The sequence below is a fragment of the Budorcas taxicolor genome, chromosome 6 (assembly GCF_023091745.1).
Source record: "Budorcas taxicolor isolate Tak-1 chromosome 6, Takin1.1, whole genome shotgun sequence".
Taxonomy (NCBI): Eukaryota; Metazoa; Chordata; class Mammalia; order Artiodactyla; family Bovidae; genus Budorcas; species Budorcas taxicolor.
Genome location: NC_068915.1, coordinates 7,327,708 through 7,341,700, shown reverse-complemented (window position 1 = coordinate 7,341,700; position 13,993 = coordinate 7,327,708). Strand labels below are relative to the sequence as shown.

General features: G+C 37.2%; 1 protein-coding gene across 1 annotated transcript in view; it reads right to left on the bottom strand.

Moving 5' to 3' along the window:
* The window catches only part of PRSS12 (serine protease 12), an 85,952-nt gene that overhangs the window by 20,715 nt on the left and 51,244 nt on the right, over nt 1-13,993 (bottom strand). Inside the window, exons 9-11 of the mRNA XM_052642404.1 lie at nt 6,755-6,960; nt 3,589-3,667; nt 2,588-2,710 (exon numbers count right to left, since the gene is read on the bottom strand). Coding sequence (XP_052498364.1) covers nt 2,588-2,710; nt 3,589-3,667; nt 6,755-6,960 — 408 coding nt within the window. The remainder of the gene's footprint in view (nt 1-2,587; nt 2,711-3,588; nt 3,668-6,754; nt 6,961-13,993) is intronic.

The window sequence follows — 13,993 nt, the reverse complement described above, 5'->3', positions numbered from 1 at the left end:
CTGGGTCTTAGCTCCAAAGATTCAGAAGATCTAGGATAGTGGCTCAGGAATGGGGGTTTTTAATAAGCTGAATGTATCTAAATAATATTATGGAGAGAAGACCTCATTTTAAAAATGACACTTTTTACTTTTTTTCATCCTATATGTCTCCCTCCTCTGGGTTCCTATAACTGCAATAAAACCTCATGCTAACAAGGGTGCTATCTGTCTTATTCTCCAAGACATTTCTAGTGCATGGCACATTTCTGGGAATATTATAGGCTCAGTAATTTTTTGTTAAGTTAATAAATGAATCTTTATTGCCTGTACCACTCATGTAACACATGAATATAATAAACCTACCAGTATATAGGTGAACTCTCAAACTCAACTATTAGCCATGAATGACAGAAAATATGTAAAGTACAGATTTGTGTCTTTTGCAGCACTTTGAACATGGAACATTAGTCCATAAGTATTTATCAAAATAGGTAAGAGGAAACGAATAGAGATTCTAGAAACAAAGATATATGAGAACTTAACAACACAATTGACGTTATCAGTGGGTAAAGAATGGAATGTTTAATTTTTAAAAGTACTGGATAAACTAGCTATCCATAAGGAAAAATATAACATTAGCTCCCTTCCTTATACCATATACCATACACCATACACCATACACCCACACCCACACCCACACCCACACCCACACACACACACACACACACACACACACACAGCTGTAAACAGATTAAACATCTAAACAGGAAAAGCAAAACTGTAAAATTTTTTGTAAAAAACTAGGATAGTATCTTCTTATGGGGCTAAAGAAGGATTTTAAAAATAAGATATACAAAGCTTTTATAAGACTTCAGAAACTGACACACTTAAAAATATTAAAATTGAAATATCTTCATAAGAAAAAGACTTTAAGCTAGTGAAAGGACATGCCCCAGATTGGTAAAAGGTATTTGTAACACATAATAACAAAGACTCTGTACAAAGTATATCCAAAAAATGTTAAAATCAATTATAAAAGACAATTGAATAGAAAAATAAGCAAAGGATATAAACAAATAATTCACAAAAGAAGAAGACACAAAATCAGAAGAATAGAATTAAGAAGAAACCCAAAAACTCTTTAAGGCTGGCAAAAACTGAAAATGTTGTTGGTAGCAAATTGAGACAGGGATGTGAGGAAACAGGAACTTACAAACTGCTGTGATATAAACTGATGCAGTTACTCAGAACATAAATCAGTAGTGCCTAGAAAGTATGAGTGACACCCACACTCCTGGACCCAGAACAATGCGCCCACAGGTATGGACCAATGAGACCCATACAGCTACCGCAGCACTCTTTTTCAGTAATGATAGAATGGAAGCCACCTAACTATCCACCAGTAGGAGAATAAATACACTGTGGTTGGCTGCATCTTACAATAGGACTTAACACACTCATATGGCAGTTAAACAAAATCTACATGGATGGATTGTAAATACACAATGAAGCCACATAATCTCTCAAATGAAAAAATACAGAACGAATTTTTGGTTGTAAGAATACTTTAACACTATGGAAACGTTCTATTTAAAACATTTTTTGAGTATTTTTAAATATACAAAATTAGAATAGTGAAACCCCCTGTATTCATCACCTTGCTTCAGTCATCATTAATATTTGCCAAGCAATGGTACACATTTTTAAACACTAAAATTCATGCTGAGGAAATGGCCATTATCCAGGGCCACTAAAGAGCACAGGACATGGAGAAAGGACCACCAGGTCCTGCAGGTGCCGCCACCATGAGCAGTGTGACTCTGGCACACTGAATTCCTCTGCAGGGCTTCCATTCTGAACTGGAAAGACTTCAGATTGGGCTGATAAAATGCCTGGTGGTGGTTTAGTCGCTACGTCGGGTCCAACTCTTTGCAACCTCATGGATTGCAGCCCGCCAGGCCCCTCTGCCCATGGATTTCCCAGGCAAGAATACTGGAGTGGTTTGCCCTTTCTTTCTTTGGGAGACCTTCCCAACACAGGGATTTAACCCATGTCTCCAGCGCTGCAAGCGGATCCTTTACCGATTGAGCCACCAGGGAACCCCAAAATGTCTGAGACAACAGGAAATAACCAGGATGCAAACTGACAGGTACACACAGACATAGAGAAGTCTTTCTCTAGAAGACACAAAACACCAAGCAGACTCGAAGGTTCTAAAATTCAAATCAAAACACTAAACGTGGACTCCCTATTCCTTAGCTCAGAAGCAAATAATTTGAGGTCTCTTCCAGCTCTGTGGGCACATGATTTCATCCTCAGACATGTTCTTGGAGAAGCAATAATACAGCTGCCTCCCCTCCAAAGACCCATCTTCTCTTCTCCCTAAACCTAGAGTTTGCTTTAATACCAGGGTTAGCAAGTGACTTCCTGAGAGCTCTCTTTGCTCCTAATGTTACCCCCTTGCTTCCACGACACCACTGGAGGAGACGAGGAATGCCTGTACCTGTCTCTGACACTCCAAGTGTCCAGTATGCTGTAGAGCAGGAAGGGGTTGGAAGAACTGGTAAGCAAGGGCCAAACTGCATTATCTGGAAAGGTACACACATACCTCTTGAAGCAGTGTGCTGCTGTAAGGACCCAGCAGCTACTCAGGAGCGTGGCCCCACAAAGGAGCCTACCGTTTCCATGGGATGACTTCAGCCGGAGGGATACTTGCCAAGGCCAACCACCCCTAAGAAGAAAGTAAGCCACTCATCAGAAAAGCAAGGCACATCATCCAGTAAAACAATGACTTAGGCGTGCAGGTAGGAGAAAAGGAGTATAAAAGAGACTTGAGAATGTGAACTCCTTTCCTACTTTGAGAATGATATTCCCACATCTTTGAGCAGAACACCCTGAAGATTTGCCTAAAACATCTGTGTGCATAGCCCCTAACTCTGACATCCTTGGAAACAATTTGTGTCCTCTTTATATTTCATGATTTGAAGCGTATTTTCTCCCTCACCTAAACACCCTAAAGAAGCTGGCTTTTCTTTTTTTTTTTCTGTTGGTCATGCCACATGGCTTGCGGGATCTCAGTTGCCCAATGAGGGATTGAACTTGAGCCATGGCAGGGAAAGCGCAGAGTCCTAACCATTGGCATGCATGCTAAGTTGCTTCAGTCATGTCTGACTCTTTGTGACCCCATGGGCTGTAGCCCGCCAGGTCCAGGGAATTCCCCTGAAGAAATATCTACTAAGCAAAGCACTGGTTTTCCATTTGTAAATTCAATAAGCAACAAAATTATATTAAGAATGAGTCAAGTCCAAAACAAATATATTCTAAATTAAATAAATGTGTAGTTATACAATTTTTCGGATTTCCTGGTAAATCAGTTTGTTTCTGCAACCCATCTATCTCATATATCAGGGGATACTGATTTGAGGAACATGGTCTATATAAATAAATATAGGTCAAAGGGCAGTGAAATTATCGGTGTAATCTGTATTTAGTTTAGAAAATAAGACAAATCCACTATATAATAGTAGAAAATGTCCCAATTTGTAATCCCCTCTCTCTCTGTATAAATAATTCTGTAATATGGAAAATCACTTCTGAAGAAACTTTTACCTTAAAGAATTCTTCCCACCAATGATCCGCTTCTGCCGACGGGGCAATAATCTCAAACCACAAACAGATGAGAGGGACTCTGAAGCAGAATGAGGTTTTTAATTAAACTACCACATTGCTGATACTGGGGAAGAGATACAAGTGACACATTTCCCTGCAGCTGCTTCCTCTATTTTAAAGTGCCTTTTCTCTTCAAATTATAGGCTATTTTTCTTATAATGGGCTTCCCTGGTGGCTCAGAGGTTAAAGCATCTGCCTGCAATGTGGGAGACCTGGGTTCGATCCCTGGGTTGGGAAGATCCCCTGGAGAAGGAAATGGCAACCCACTCCAGTATTCTTGCCTGGAAAATCCCATGGACAGAGGAGCCTGGTGGACTATACTCCACGGGGTAGCAAATAGTCAGACACGACTGAGCTACTTCACTTCATTTCACTCTCTTATAATAAAAATTGAACGTTGTTTTCTCAATTAACAAAGGCAACAATAATTCACAAGCAGCCATGGAACTTTATGAGGTTTCCCACAGTCAGCTGAGGTTTCATGGACTGTGGAATGGTCTGGCCCTATCTAGTGCATCATCCTTATGGTACCCACACCTACTCTCTGCTGACTGTGGCGACTATTCAGGAGTTCAGAAATACTAAACAAGAGGACTACAAAAAATAATGATGATCTGAATTATTTAATTGTCACAGACAACACTCTTCCAAGCCACATATACACATGTAACTCAGAGAAGCAAAGCACATTCCCAGGAAGAAATTCTGACACAAATTTACATTTATTCAAATAGCATATTAATATATGCAAAGGATTTACGAAGCCACTTTAAGTGGCAAATTGGATTTAAGGCTATGCAGTCAAACATCTCAAAATAACAGATTTCTGTCAAGAGTATTAAAAAAAGAGTTAAATTGAAAATATATGAAAAGGTGGTATATAAAAGAAGAGTAAATAAGGTGCGACTAGTTTTAAAAATAATTTTAGAAAGTGTGTGTGTGTGCTAAGTTGCTTCAGTCACGTCCAACTCCTTGTGACCCTGTGGACCGGAGCCTGCCAGGTTCCTCTGTCCATGGGATTTCCCAGGCAAGAATACTGGAGTAGGTTGCCGTTTCTTCTTCCAAGGGGTCTTCCCAACCCAGGGATGGTTAAGTATGTAAGTGTAAAATACAGTATATACTGTTTTTCTATCAGAGTAGGAAGAAAGGGTAGGAATTGTGCCAAGACCATGAAGTCTAGTCAGCATTAATATTCTCCCATAATAACCAGGTAAAAGGGAGCCAAACAGGATATCAGCACTAGATATTTCTTCATGGAGAAAGAGGTTCAGCAATGTGTACCAGGGCCACTAATTTATCAAATGAGCTCAGAGACATGCCGTCAAACCTTAATCCTCATCTCTTATGATATGAGTCCTCTACATGACACTGTGAGGTAGAAGATACCAGAAAAACACAAGTTTCCAATAATGTTCCAAGTCAGGTCAATGCATATAATGCCAACACAAAGAATGATGTGATATTAAGCAAGCAAAACCGAAAGTTTACATCATTCTGGGGCAAAGTACCAGACTGCAAAAAAGTAGAATTTATTGAAAGCCATAAAATTCACTATTATAAAAAAGTTATAAAGTAAAATGAAATCCATTTATGAAAGGATCCCATTAGATGATCAAAAACTGATGGCTTGAGTTTTAATCACCTTATAGAAGTTAATAGGTCTTGAACCTCAACACAAAATAAACAAGTTAATAAGTCAGATTCAGTAATCCAGTTGGTCTAAGATAAAATCTTTTTATTTCAGATATGGTAGCATGGGGACCATGGAAAGGTATCAAAATGAGCACTGCTACACCTTTGGAAGGCATTAAAGCAAATGTATTAATAATGATGAAATAAATATGGTATTTCACTTTGTAACTGTATTTAAATTACTGAAGGGAATTTAATTAAGTTACAGTCTATAGTTAGGAAAAATTGGCTTACCAAATGATGTTTATTTCATGTAATACATATATATAAAACAAAACATAAAGGGTTGCAAATATTCTTCACACTCAAAAGACTCTCAGATAATGAAGAATCATATTAACAATATCCAATTTATTGGATTTCTTTAATGGTTATTAAAAGATGCTAGAAAAAGAGGATACTCAAGTATAGATACACCTGATTTTAAGAAAATCTTAAGTATCAAAACCATGAATTTTTAATCTACATAAATAAATGACTGTTCTTTTCATAAAACATAACCATAGTTTCCTCCAAAAGAGCTAGTTTTTCCCCTTCTTCACTTAAAGCAGTATTTGTTTCATAAAAATTAAACTCAGTTTCTATGAACTCGTCTATTTATCTAAGTATGAACTATCCATCACTGTATTATACTGAAAGATTACTTCTTATTTTCCTTGCTGCTGCTAAGTTGCTTCAGTCGTGTCCGACTCTGTGTGACCCCATAGACGGCAGGCTCCACCATCCCTGGGATTCTCCAGGCAAGAACACTGGAGTGGGTTGCCATTTCCTTCTCCAATGAATCAAAGTGAAAAGGGAAAGTGAAGTCACTGAGTCGTGTCCAACTCTAGCAACCCCATGGACTACAGCCTACCAGGCTCCTCTGTCCATGGGATTTTCCAGGCAAGAGTACTGGAGTGGGGTGCCATTGCCTTCTCCTTACATTCTTAAATTTCAGAAAGTAGAATCTACAAAAGATAATTTTCTTTTTGCAATTAATTTAAAAAGCTATCCCTGTTAAGATATTAATAAGAGTGGAGGAAGTGCCCTTCTCTGATTCACCTTTAAATTTTCATTTCTTTCCTGCTTTTATGAAGCAAATATCATTTTTAAACCTTCAAGGATACCAGCAAGTTTGACAGTTTTAGTACATTGAAAGAAGGAATGGTTATAAATGGCTAAGAATGTCAAAGGGGGACAATCTCAGAGATTACAAAATCCTCTAAACCCACTCCTGTCCCTGAACTCTGCTCTCTCTGGGACTCCCACACAGGAAAGTTGGTGAAGAACCACTGCCTCTAAATACTAGCAGAAGGAACAAGGGATTGAATATATTCTTACGGAAGGGAGTTCATTACCCAAGTACTGCTCAAAACAATAACAAGGGGATGAGTATTCTTTGACCTTCACAGAAACGTCCCAGAAGGTGACATACCTTTACTACTGTTTCCTGGTGCTTTTTTCCCAAGATAATCACAAATAACTCCTGCGTCTTCACTGTGGCGGCAGTCGTGGTCTCCGATGTCTTGTCTGACACAGTCGGCCAGGGACCGTTCGTTTCCTGTGCACTTCACGTTATCCATATGGATGGGTCCCTCCCCTTCCCCAAAATACGCCATGCTCCTTGCTCTGGCTGGGCCCCTGGAAACAGAGCCTTCTTGAGGATGTGGAGAGTCAGTCAATCATACATTTGAATAAATCACAACATATACTCTCATCCAAGAATATTTCTTAACTTTCATATATTAATATTAGCATCTATATATGCTAAAAAAAAAAAAATTCGGAGAAGGCAATGGCACCCCACTCCAGTACTCTTGCCTGGAAAATCCCATGGACAGAGGAGCCTGGCGGGCTATAGTCCATGGGGTCGCTGAGAGTCGGGCACGACTGAGCAACTTCACTTTCCCTTTTCACTTTGATTCATTGGAGACGGAAATGGCAACCCACTCCAGTGTTCTTGCCTGGAGAATCTCAGGGACGGAGGAGTCGGACACGACTGAAGCGACTTAGCAGCATGCTAAAAATTATTTTATGACTATCAAAAAAAAAGCTTGAGAGATAATAACTATACATTCTTTGTTATCATATTCCACACCTTCTTGATTACATCTTAATTTCTAATAAGAAAGTCGCATATCAAAAATTTATGATAGTCTTAAACTCTAGTTTAAGGAGGAAAAAAAAATCTTCTCAAAAATATCTACTCTCTTCCAGAGCATAATACTCTCTTAAAATCAGCTTCCAAGAAAATTTGAGAATTAAATAATTACCTAAGGAGCTAAGAATTTTTAAAGCCCGCTTTAGAAGCAAAAACACACAAATTTCAACTGGGAAAGAGAAAACCAGGAACCATAGTTAAGAAGGCAAAATTACTTTAGGTATATCACTTTTCTTTGGTTTCCCTCTTTTTTTAATAATATATTATTTCTTATTAAATATCCAAATACAAAATTTTCAGTGAAGCATTTCAAACTAACACCATATTCAAAACTCAGTTCCTGTTAAATTAATGACATGATTATGAATAGCCAAGTTTTAATGTTTGAATTATAGGAAAATTATCCTTGTAACTTCAAGTTAGGGAAAGATTTATTTAAAAAAAAAAAAAAAGCATACATGGTATACCTTAAATTAAAAGACTGATAAGCTCAACAAAAATTTTAAAATGCCACTTCACTAAAAACCACCAAAGGAAAGTGAAAAGATAATTTTAAAGTTGATGAGTATGTATACTATAAATATGTGTGTGTGTGTTGATGAATGCATTCTCTAACAGAGAGAAATGCATACAATATACAAATAACTCAAATTTCATCTATAAAATAAAAAACCAGCAACCAGTAGAAAAGCAGGAGAGTTTTAAATCAAAAGAAACTGTCTTATTAAAAATGACAATATAGACCAGATTGCTAATATTAAAATACTTTCTACTTAGTTAGCATAAGGTTATTATACTTTCCTTATAGTTATGCAAGGAACTCAGGCAAAGTAGTTTATTGATATGGATTATCTGAGGAATTTGCTTGAATAATCCCCTTTCAGCTATGAGACCTGGCCTCACAGGCTTGTAGCTGGCAGTACACTCATTTCAAAAATGTACCCTAAAATTTCTTCTGTATTAGTGATGGCTACTCTGACATAAATTACAAATAAAAATAAGATTTAACCCATTAGAAATACCTATAGTCATGGAAGATCAAACAGGCAACTTTAAAGTTACTCTTTAATTCTTTCTACATATAAAACTTTCAATAGTTGTATAAGTAAAAAATGCTCATTGTATCAAGTTTGCAAAATAAAAATATTAAAAAGCACAACTACACACTGCTAGCATTTCGCACACATTTATGGGGAAAATATTAACTGATTTTTAATTGTTAAACAAAAACTCATTGTACAAACTAGTGGATCTCAAACTAAGTGGACGATTCTTACGAAGGTGGTTCTGCATCAAATTTCAGTGTAGGAAAAAAAAAAGAATTTATTTCCTTACTATTGCATGTTTATTTTAAAATTTTTATAGGTTTTACAAGTATACACATCCTGATATATTAATCTTTATGGGCAGCTTAAATTTCTTCCCAGAAGTGAAATTTTTTATTCAACAGATATAAACATGTCTTAAGATTCTGGATATATACATTGTTTCATATAGGACAAGTCTTTGGAAAGCAAATTACGCATTTGAAATATGTATAATAAAATATAACTATTTAAAGGAAAGGTATTTTTCTGATTTACTTCGTACATCACAGTTCTAATCTGTCTGGAATTTATTTTTGTTAATATTAGTGAGGGATCTAGCTTTATTTCAGTCCCTAAAGTAACTGTCCTAATAACTCTTCCTGCTGACCTAAAGGGCATTTTTATTTACTTATTTATCATGCTTGTGAGTACACAAGCCACTTCTCGGTCTGTAAGTTCAATAATTCTACACATTAAAATTACCTTTGGGTACCTGTAAAATGCAGCACAATCTGAACCCCACTGGATGTCAATTAAAGTAGAACTAAGATGTTAAGTAAAGAGGGAGTGGGGCCAGGCCTGGGTAATATTTTTATGTCCCAAAGTGATTTCCAGGCACAACCAAGGCTGTTAACCATCACTGACCTCTTTGCCTATTCCTGTGCCAATTTCACATAGACTTGATTTCAGATGAATCTGGAAGTGAAGCCCTTCTCCCCAACCATCATACACACCAAGAAAAACAAAGACTTCGATGAGGAGAGCATTTAAGGTACAGATTAATTTCTATTTTGTCTTCCCATTCAGAGTTGTGGAGTATAATGAAGTCTCACAGCTTCTGTAAAGATTTACTAATAGTTTTTTTTTCGCACAGACCTCAATATTTGTGAAGTTTATTCCTTGAATTTTTTTGAGTTTTGTACCTTTTATAAATGACATTTAAAAAAATTTTCTACTTAGCATATAGGAACATTATTGCTTTTTAAAAAAATTTATATTTCATATTGTTACATTAATAAACACTAGTCTAGTGTCTTTTCAGATGATCCTCCTGGGTTTTCTAGGTGGACACTGCATTATTCATATAAAATTCTGGCTTCTTAAAAATTCCAATACCTCAGCTCTTAATGATTAGTGGAAACTCCAGATAAAACTGAGTCATTGCAGTAAAAACAGGCACACTTATTTGTTCCTATTTCATGCTTGTTTGTGATAATAGAGTTAAGGTAGTTTTATTCTATTCTCACCATCCTAAGAGATATGAGACAGGAATACTGATTTTTATCATGTAACTTATCAACATTATTATGATAATCATATATGTTTTCATTTATAGACAACACACCAAAATACATTAAATTGAATGCTTCAGCTGAACTACTCTCATATTCTTACAGAAAATTTGAGTGATATTGTTCTTTTAATATACTGCCGATAAATTCATTAATATTTTGTTTAGAATTTTTAATATAGATTAATGAGTTTTCTTTTGGGTATGAATCCTTGTCTAGACTTAAAATTAAGTTATATTAACTTCATAGTGAATGGAAAGATTTCTTTTTTTTTGCTGTACTTTTATATTAAGAACTCAGGAGCCATCTGTGTCTTAAAGACTGGTCAAAACTCTTCAGCAAAAGTCAAGAGTCAGTTCTCCTGTCATTAGTAATTTATTTAATTTATTTGGGTTTTTTATCTTTTGTATCAACTGTAAAAAATTTTTTTTTGGTTTGAGTTTTTAGGGTTTTTTTTTCTTCTTCTTTTTTTTTTTTTTTTTTTTGGCTATGCTACATGGCTTGCAGTATCTTAGTTACCCAAACAGGGTTTGAACCTGGGCCCCCACAGTGAAAACACCAAGGCCAAACCACTGGACTGCCAGGGAATCCTCTTGATAATTATATTTTTTGTTGAAATGTACACTTTCCTAGATAATTGTTCATTTCATCCAGAGGTGCAAATTCATTGGCTAAAAGTAAGTTTATAGTATTCTACAATTTTTAACCCTCTGTATCTGTGCTTATGTTTCTTTTCACTAATGTTTACTTTTTGCATAGGAACCTAGAATGTCAGGTCCATGAATCAAGGCAAATTGGAAGTGGTCAAACAAGAGATGGCAATAGTGAATGTCAACATTCTAGGAATTAGCGAACTAAAATGAACTGGAATGGGTGAACTTAACTCAGAGACCATTATATCTACTACTGCCGGCAGGAATCCCTCAGAAGAAATGCAGTAGCCATCATGATCAACAAGAGAATCCAAAATGCAGTACCTGGATGCAATCTCAGAAACAACAAAATGATCTCTGTTAGTCTCCAAGGCAAACCATTCAATATCACACTTATCCAAGTCTATGCCCCAACCAGTAACGCTGAAGAAGCTGAAGTTGAACGGTTCTATGAAGACCTACAAGACCTTCTAGAACTAACACCTAAAAAAGATGTCCTTTTCATTAGAGGGGACTGGAATGCAAAAGTAGGAAGTCAAGAAACACCTGGAGTAACAGGCAAATTTGGCCTTGCAATGCGGAATGAAGCAGGGCAAAGACTAATAGAGTTTTGCCAAGAAAATGCACTAGTCATAACAAACACCCTCTTCCAAGAACACAAGAGAAGACTCTACACATGGACATCACCAGATGGCCAACACTGAAGTCAGATTGATTATATTCTTTGTAGCCAAAGATGGAGAAGCTCTATACAGTCAACAAAAACAAGACCAGGAGCTGACTGTGGCTCAGATCATGAACTCCTTATTACCAAATTCAGACCTAAATTGAAGAAAGTAGGGAAAACCGCTAGACCATTCAGGTATGACCTAAATCAAATCTCCTATGATTATACAGTGGAAGTGAAAATAGATTTAAGGGGCTAGATCTGATAGATAGAGTGCCTGATGAACTATGCAATGAAGTTCATGACATTGTACAGGAGACAGGGATTCAGACCATCCCCATGGAAAAGAAATGCAAAAAAGCAAAATGGCTATCTGGGGAGGCCTTACAAATAGCTGTGAAAAGAAGAGAAGCTAAAAGCAAAGGAGAAAAGGAAAGATATAAGCATCTGAATGCAGAGTTCCAGAGAATAGGAAAAAGAGATAAGAAAGCCTTCTTTAGCAATCAGTGCATAGAAATAGAGGAAAAGAACAGAATGGGAAACACTAGAGATCTCTTCAAGAAAATTAGAGATACCAAGGGAACATTTCATGCAAAGATGGGCTCGATAAAGGACAGAAATGGTATGGACCTTATATAAGCAGAAGATATTAAGAAGAGGTGGCAAGAATACACAGAAGAACTGTACAAAAAAGATCTGCATGACCCATATAATCACGATGGTGTGATCACTCATCTACAGCCAGACATCCTGGAATGTGAAGTCAAGTGGGCCTTAGAAATCATCACTACGAACAAAGCTGAGTGGAGGTGATGGAATTCCAGTTGAGCTATTTCAAATCCTGAAAGATGATGCTGTGAAAGTGCTGCACTCAATATGCCAACAAATTTGGAAAACTCAGCAGTGGCCACAGGACTTGAAAAGGTCAGTTTTCATTCCAATCCCAAAGAAAGGCAATGCCAAAGAATGCTCAAACTACCACACAATTGCACTCATCTCACATGCTAGTAAAGTAATGCTCAAAATTCTCCAAGCCAGGCTTCAGCAATACATGAACCGTGAACTTCCAGATGTTCAAGCTGGTTTCAGAAAAGGCAGAGGAACCAGAGAATTGCCAACATCCACTGGATCATGGAAAAAGCAAGAGAGTTCCAGAAAAACCTCTATTTCTGCTTTATTGACTATGCCAAAGCCTTTGACTGTGTGGATCACAAGAAACTGTGGAAAATTCTGAAAGAGATGGGAATACCAGACCATCTGACCTGCCTCTTGAGAAATCTGTATGCAGGTCAGGAAGCAACAGTTAGACCTGGACATGGAACAACAGACTGGTTCCAAATAGGAAAAGGTGTACGTCAAGGCTGTATATTGTCACTCTGCTTATTTAACTTACATGCAGAGTACATCATGAGAAACGCTGGACTGGAAGAAACACAAGCTGGAATCAAGACTGCCAGGAGAAATATCAATAACCTCACATATGCAGATGACACCACCCTTATGGCAGAAAGTGAAGAGGAACTCAAAAGCCTCTTGATGAAAGTGAAAGAGGAGAGTGAAAAAGTTGGCTTAAAGCTCAACATTCAGAAAACAAAGATCATGGCATCTGGTCCCATCACTTCATGGGAAATAGATGGGGAAACAGTGGAAACAGTGTCAGACTTTATTTTTGGGGCTCCAAAATCAGATGGTGACTGCAGCCATGAAATTAAAAGATGCTTACTCCTTGGAAGAAAAGTTATGACCAACCTAGATAGCATATTCAAAACTAGAGACATTACTTTGCCGACTAAGGTCTGTCTAGTCAAGGCTATGGTTTTTCCAGTAGTCATGTATGGATGTGAGAGTTGGACTGAGAAGAAGGCTGAGCGCCAAAGAATTAATGCTTTTGAACTGTGGTGTTGGAGAAAACTCTAGAGAGTTCCTTGGACTGCAAGGAGATCCAACCAGTCCATTCTGAAGGAGATCAGCCCTGGGATTTCTTTGGAAGGAATGATGCTAAAGCTGAAACTCCAGTACTTTAGCCACCTCATGTGAAGAGCTGACTCATTGGAAAAGACTCTGATACTGGGAGGGATTGGGGGCAGGAGGAGAAGGGGACGGCAGAGGATGAGATGGCTGGATGGCATCACTGACTCGATGGACATGAATCTGGGTGAATCCCGGGAGTTGGTGATGGACAGGGAGGCCTGCCATGCTGCAATTCATGGGGTCGCAAAGAGTCAGATAGGACTGATCGACTGAACTGAACTGAACTGAATGTTTACTTATATTCTCTCTTTCTTAATCAGAATTGCCAGAAATTATTATCTCATTAATCTTTTTTAAAAAATGGAAATAATTGCTGATAAGTGCCTGTGTAATGAAGAGCAATTTGAAATTCAAATAGCCATAATTTGAAGAAAACTGAAAATTAATAACATCCTGAAACTAATATCCAAGATGATTCCCATCAGTTTGGGGTGTGAGGATGAGCAAAGGTAGAAAGCAAATAACACTAAGCTAAATGTCTTGATATTTTTCAAGAAGGGGAAATTACGGATAATTTCTGAAATTGGTAAGAAAATATCTGAAAATCTTTGCTAAAAATTTAA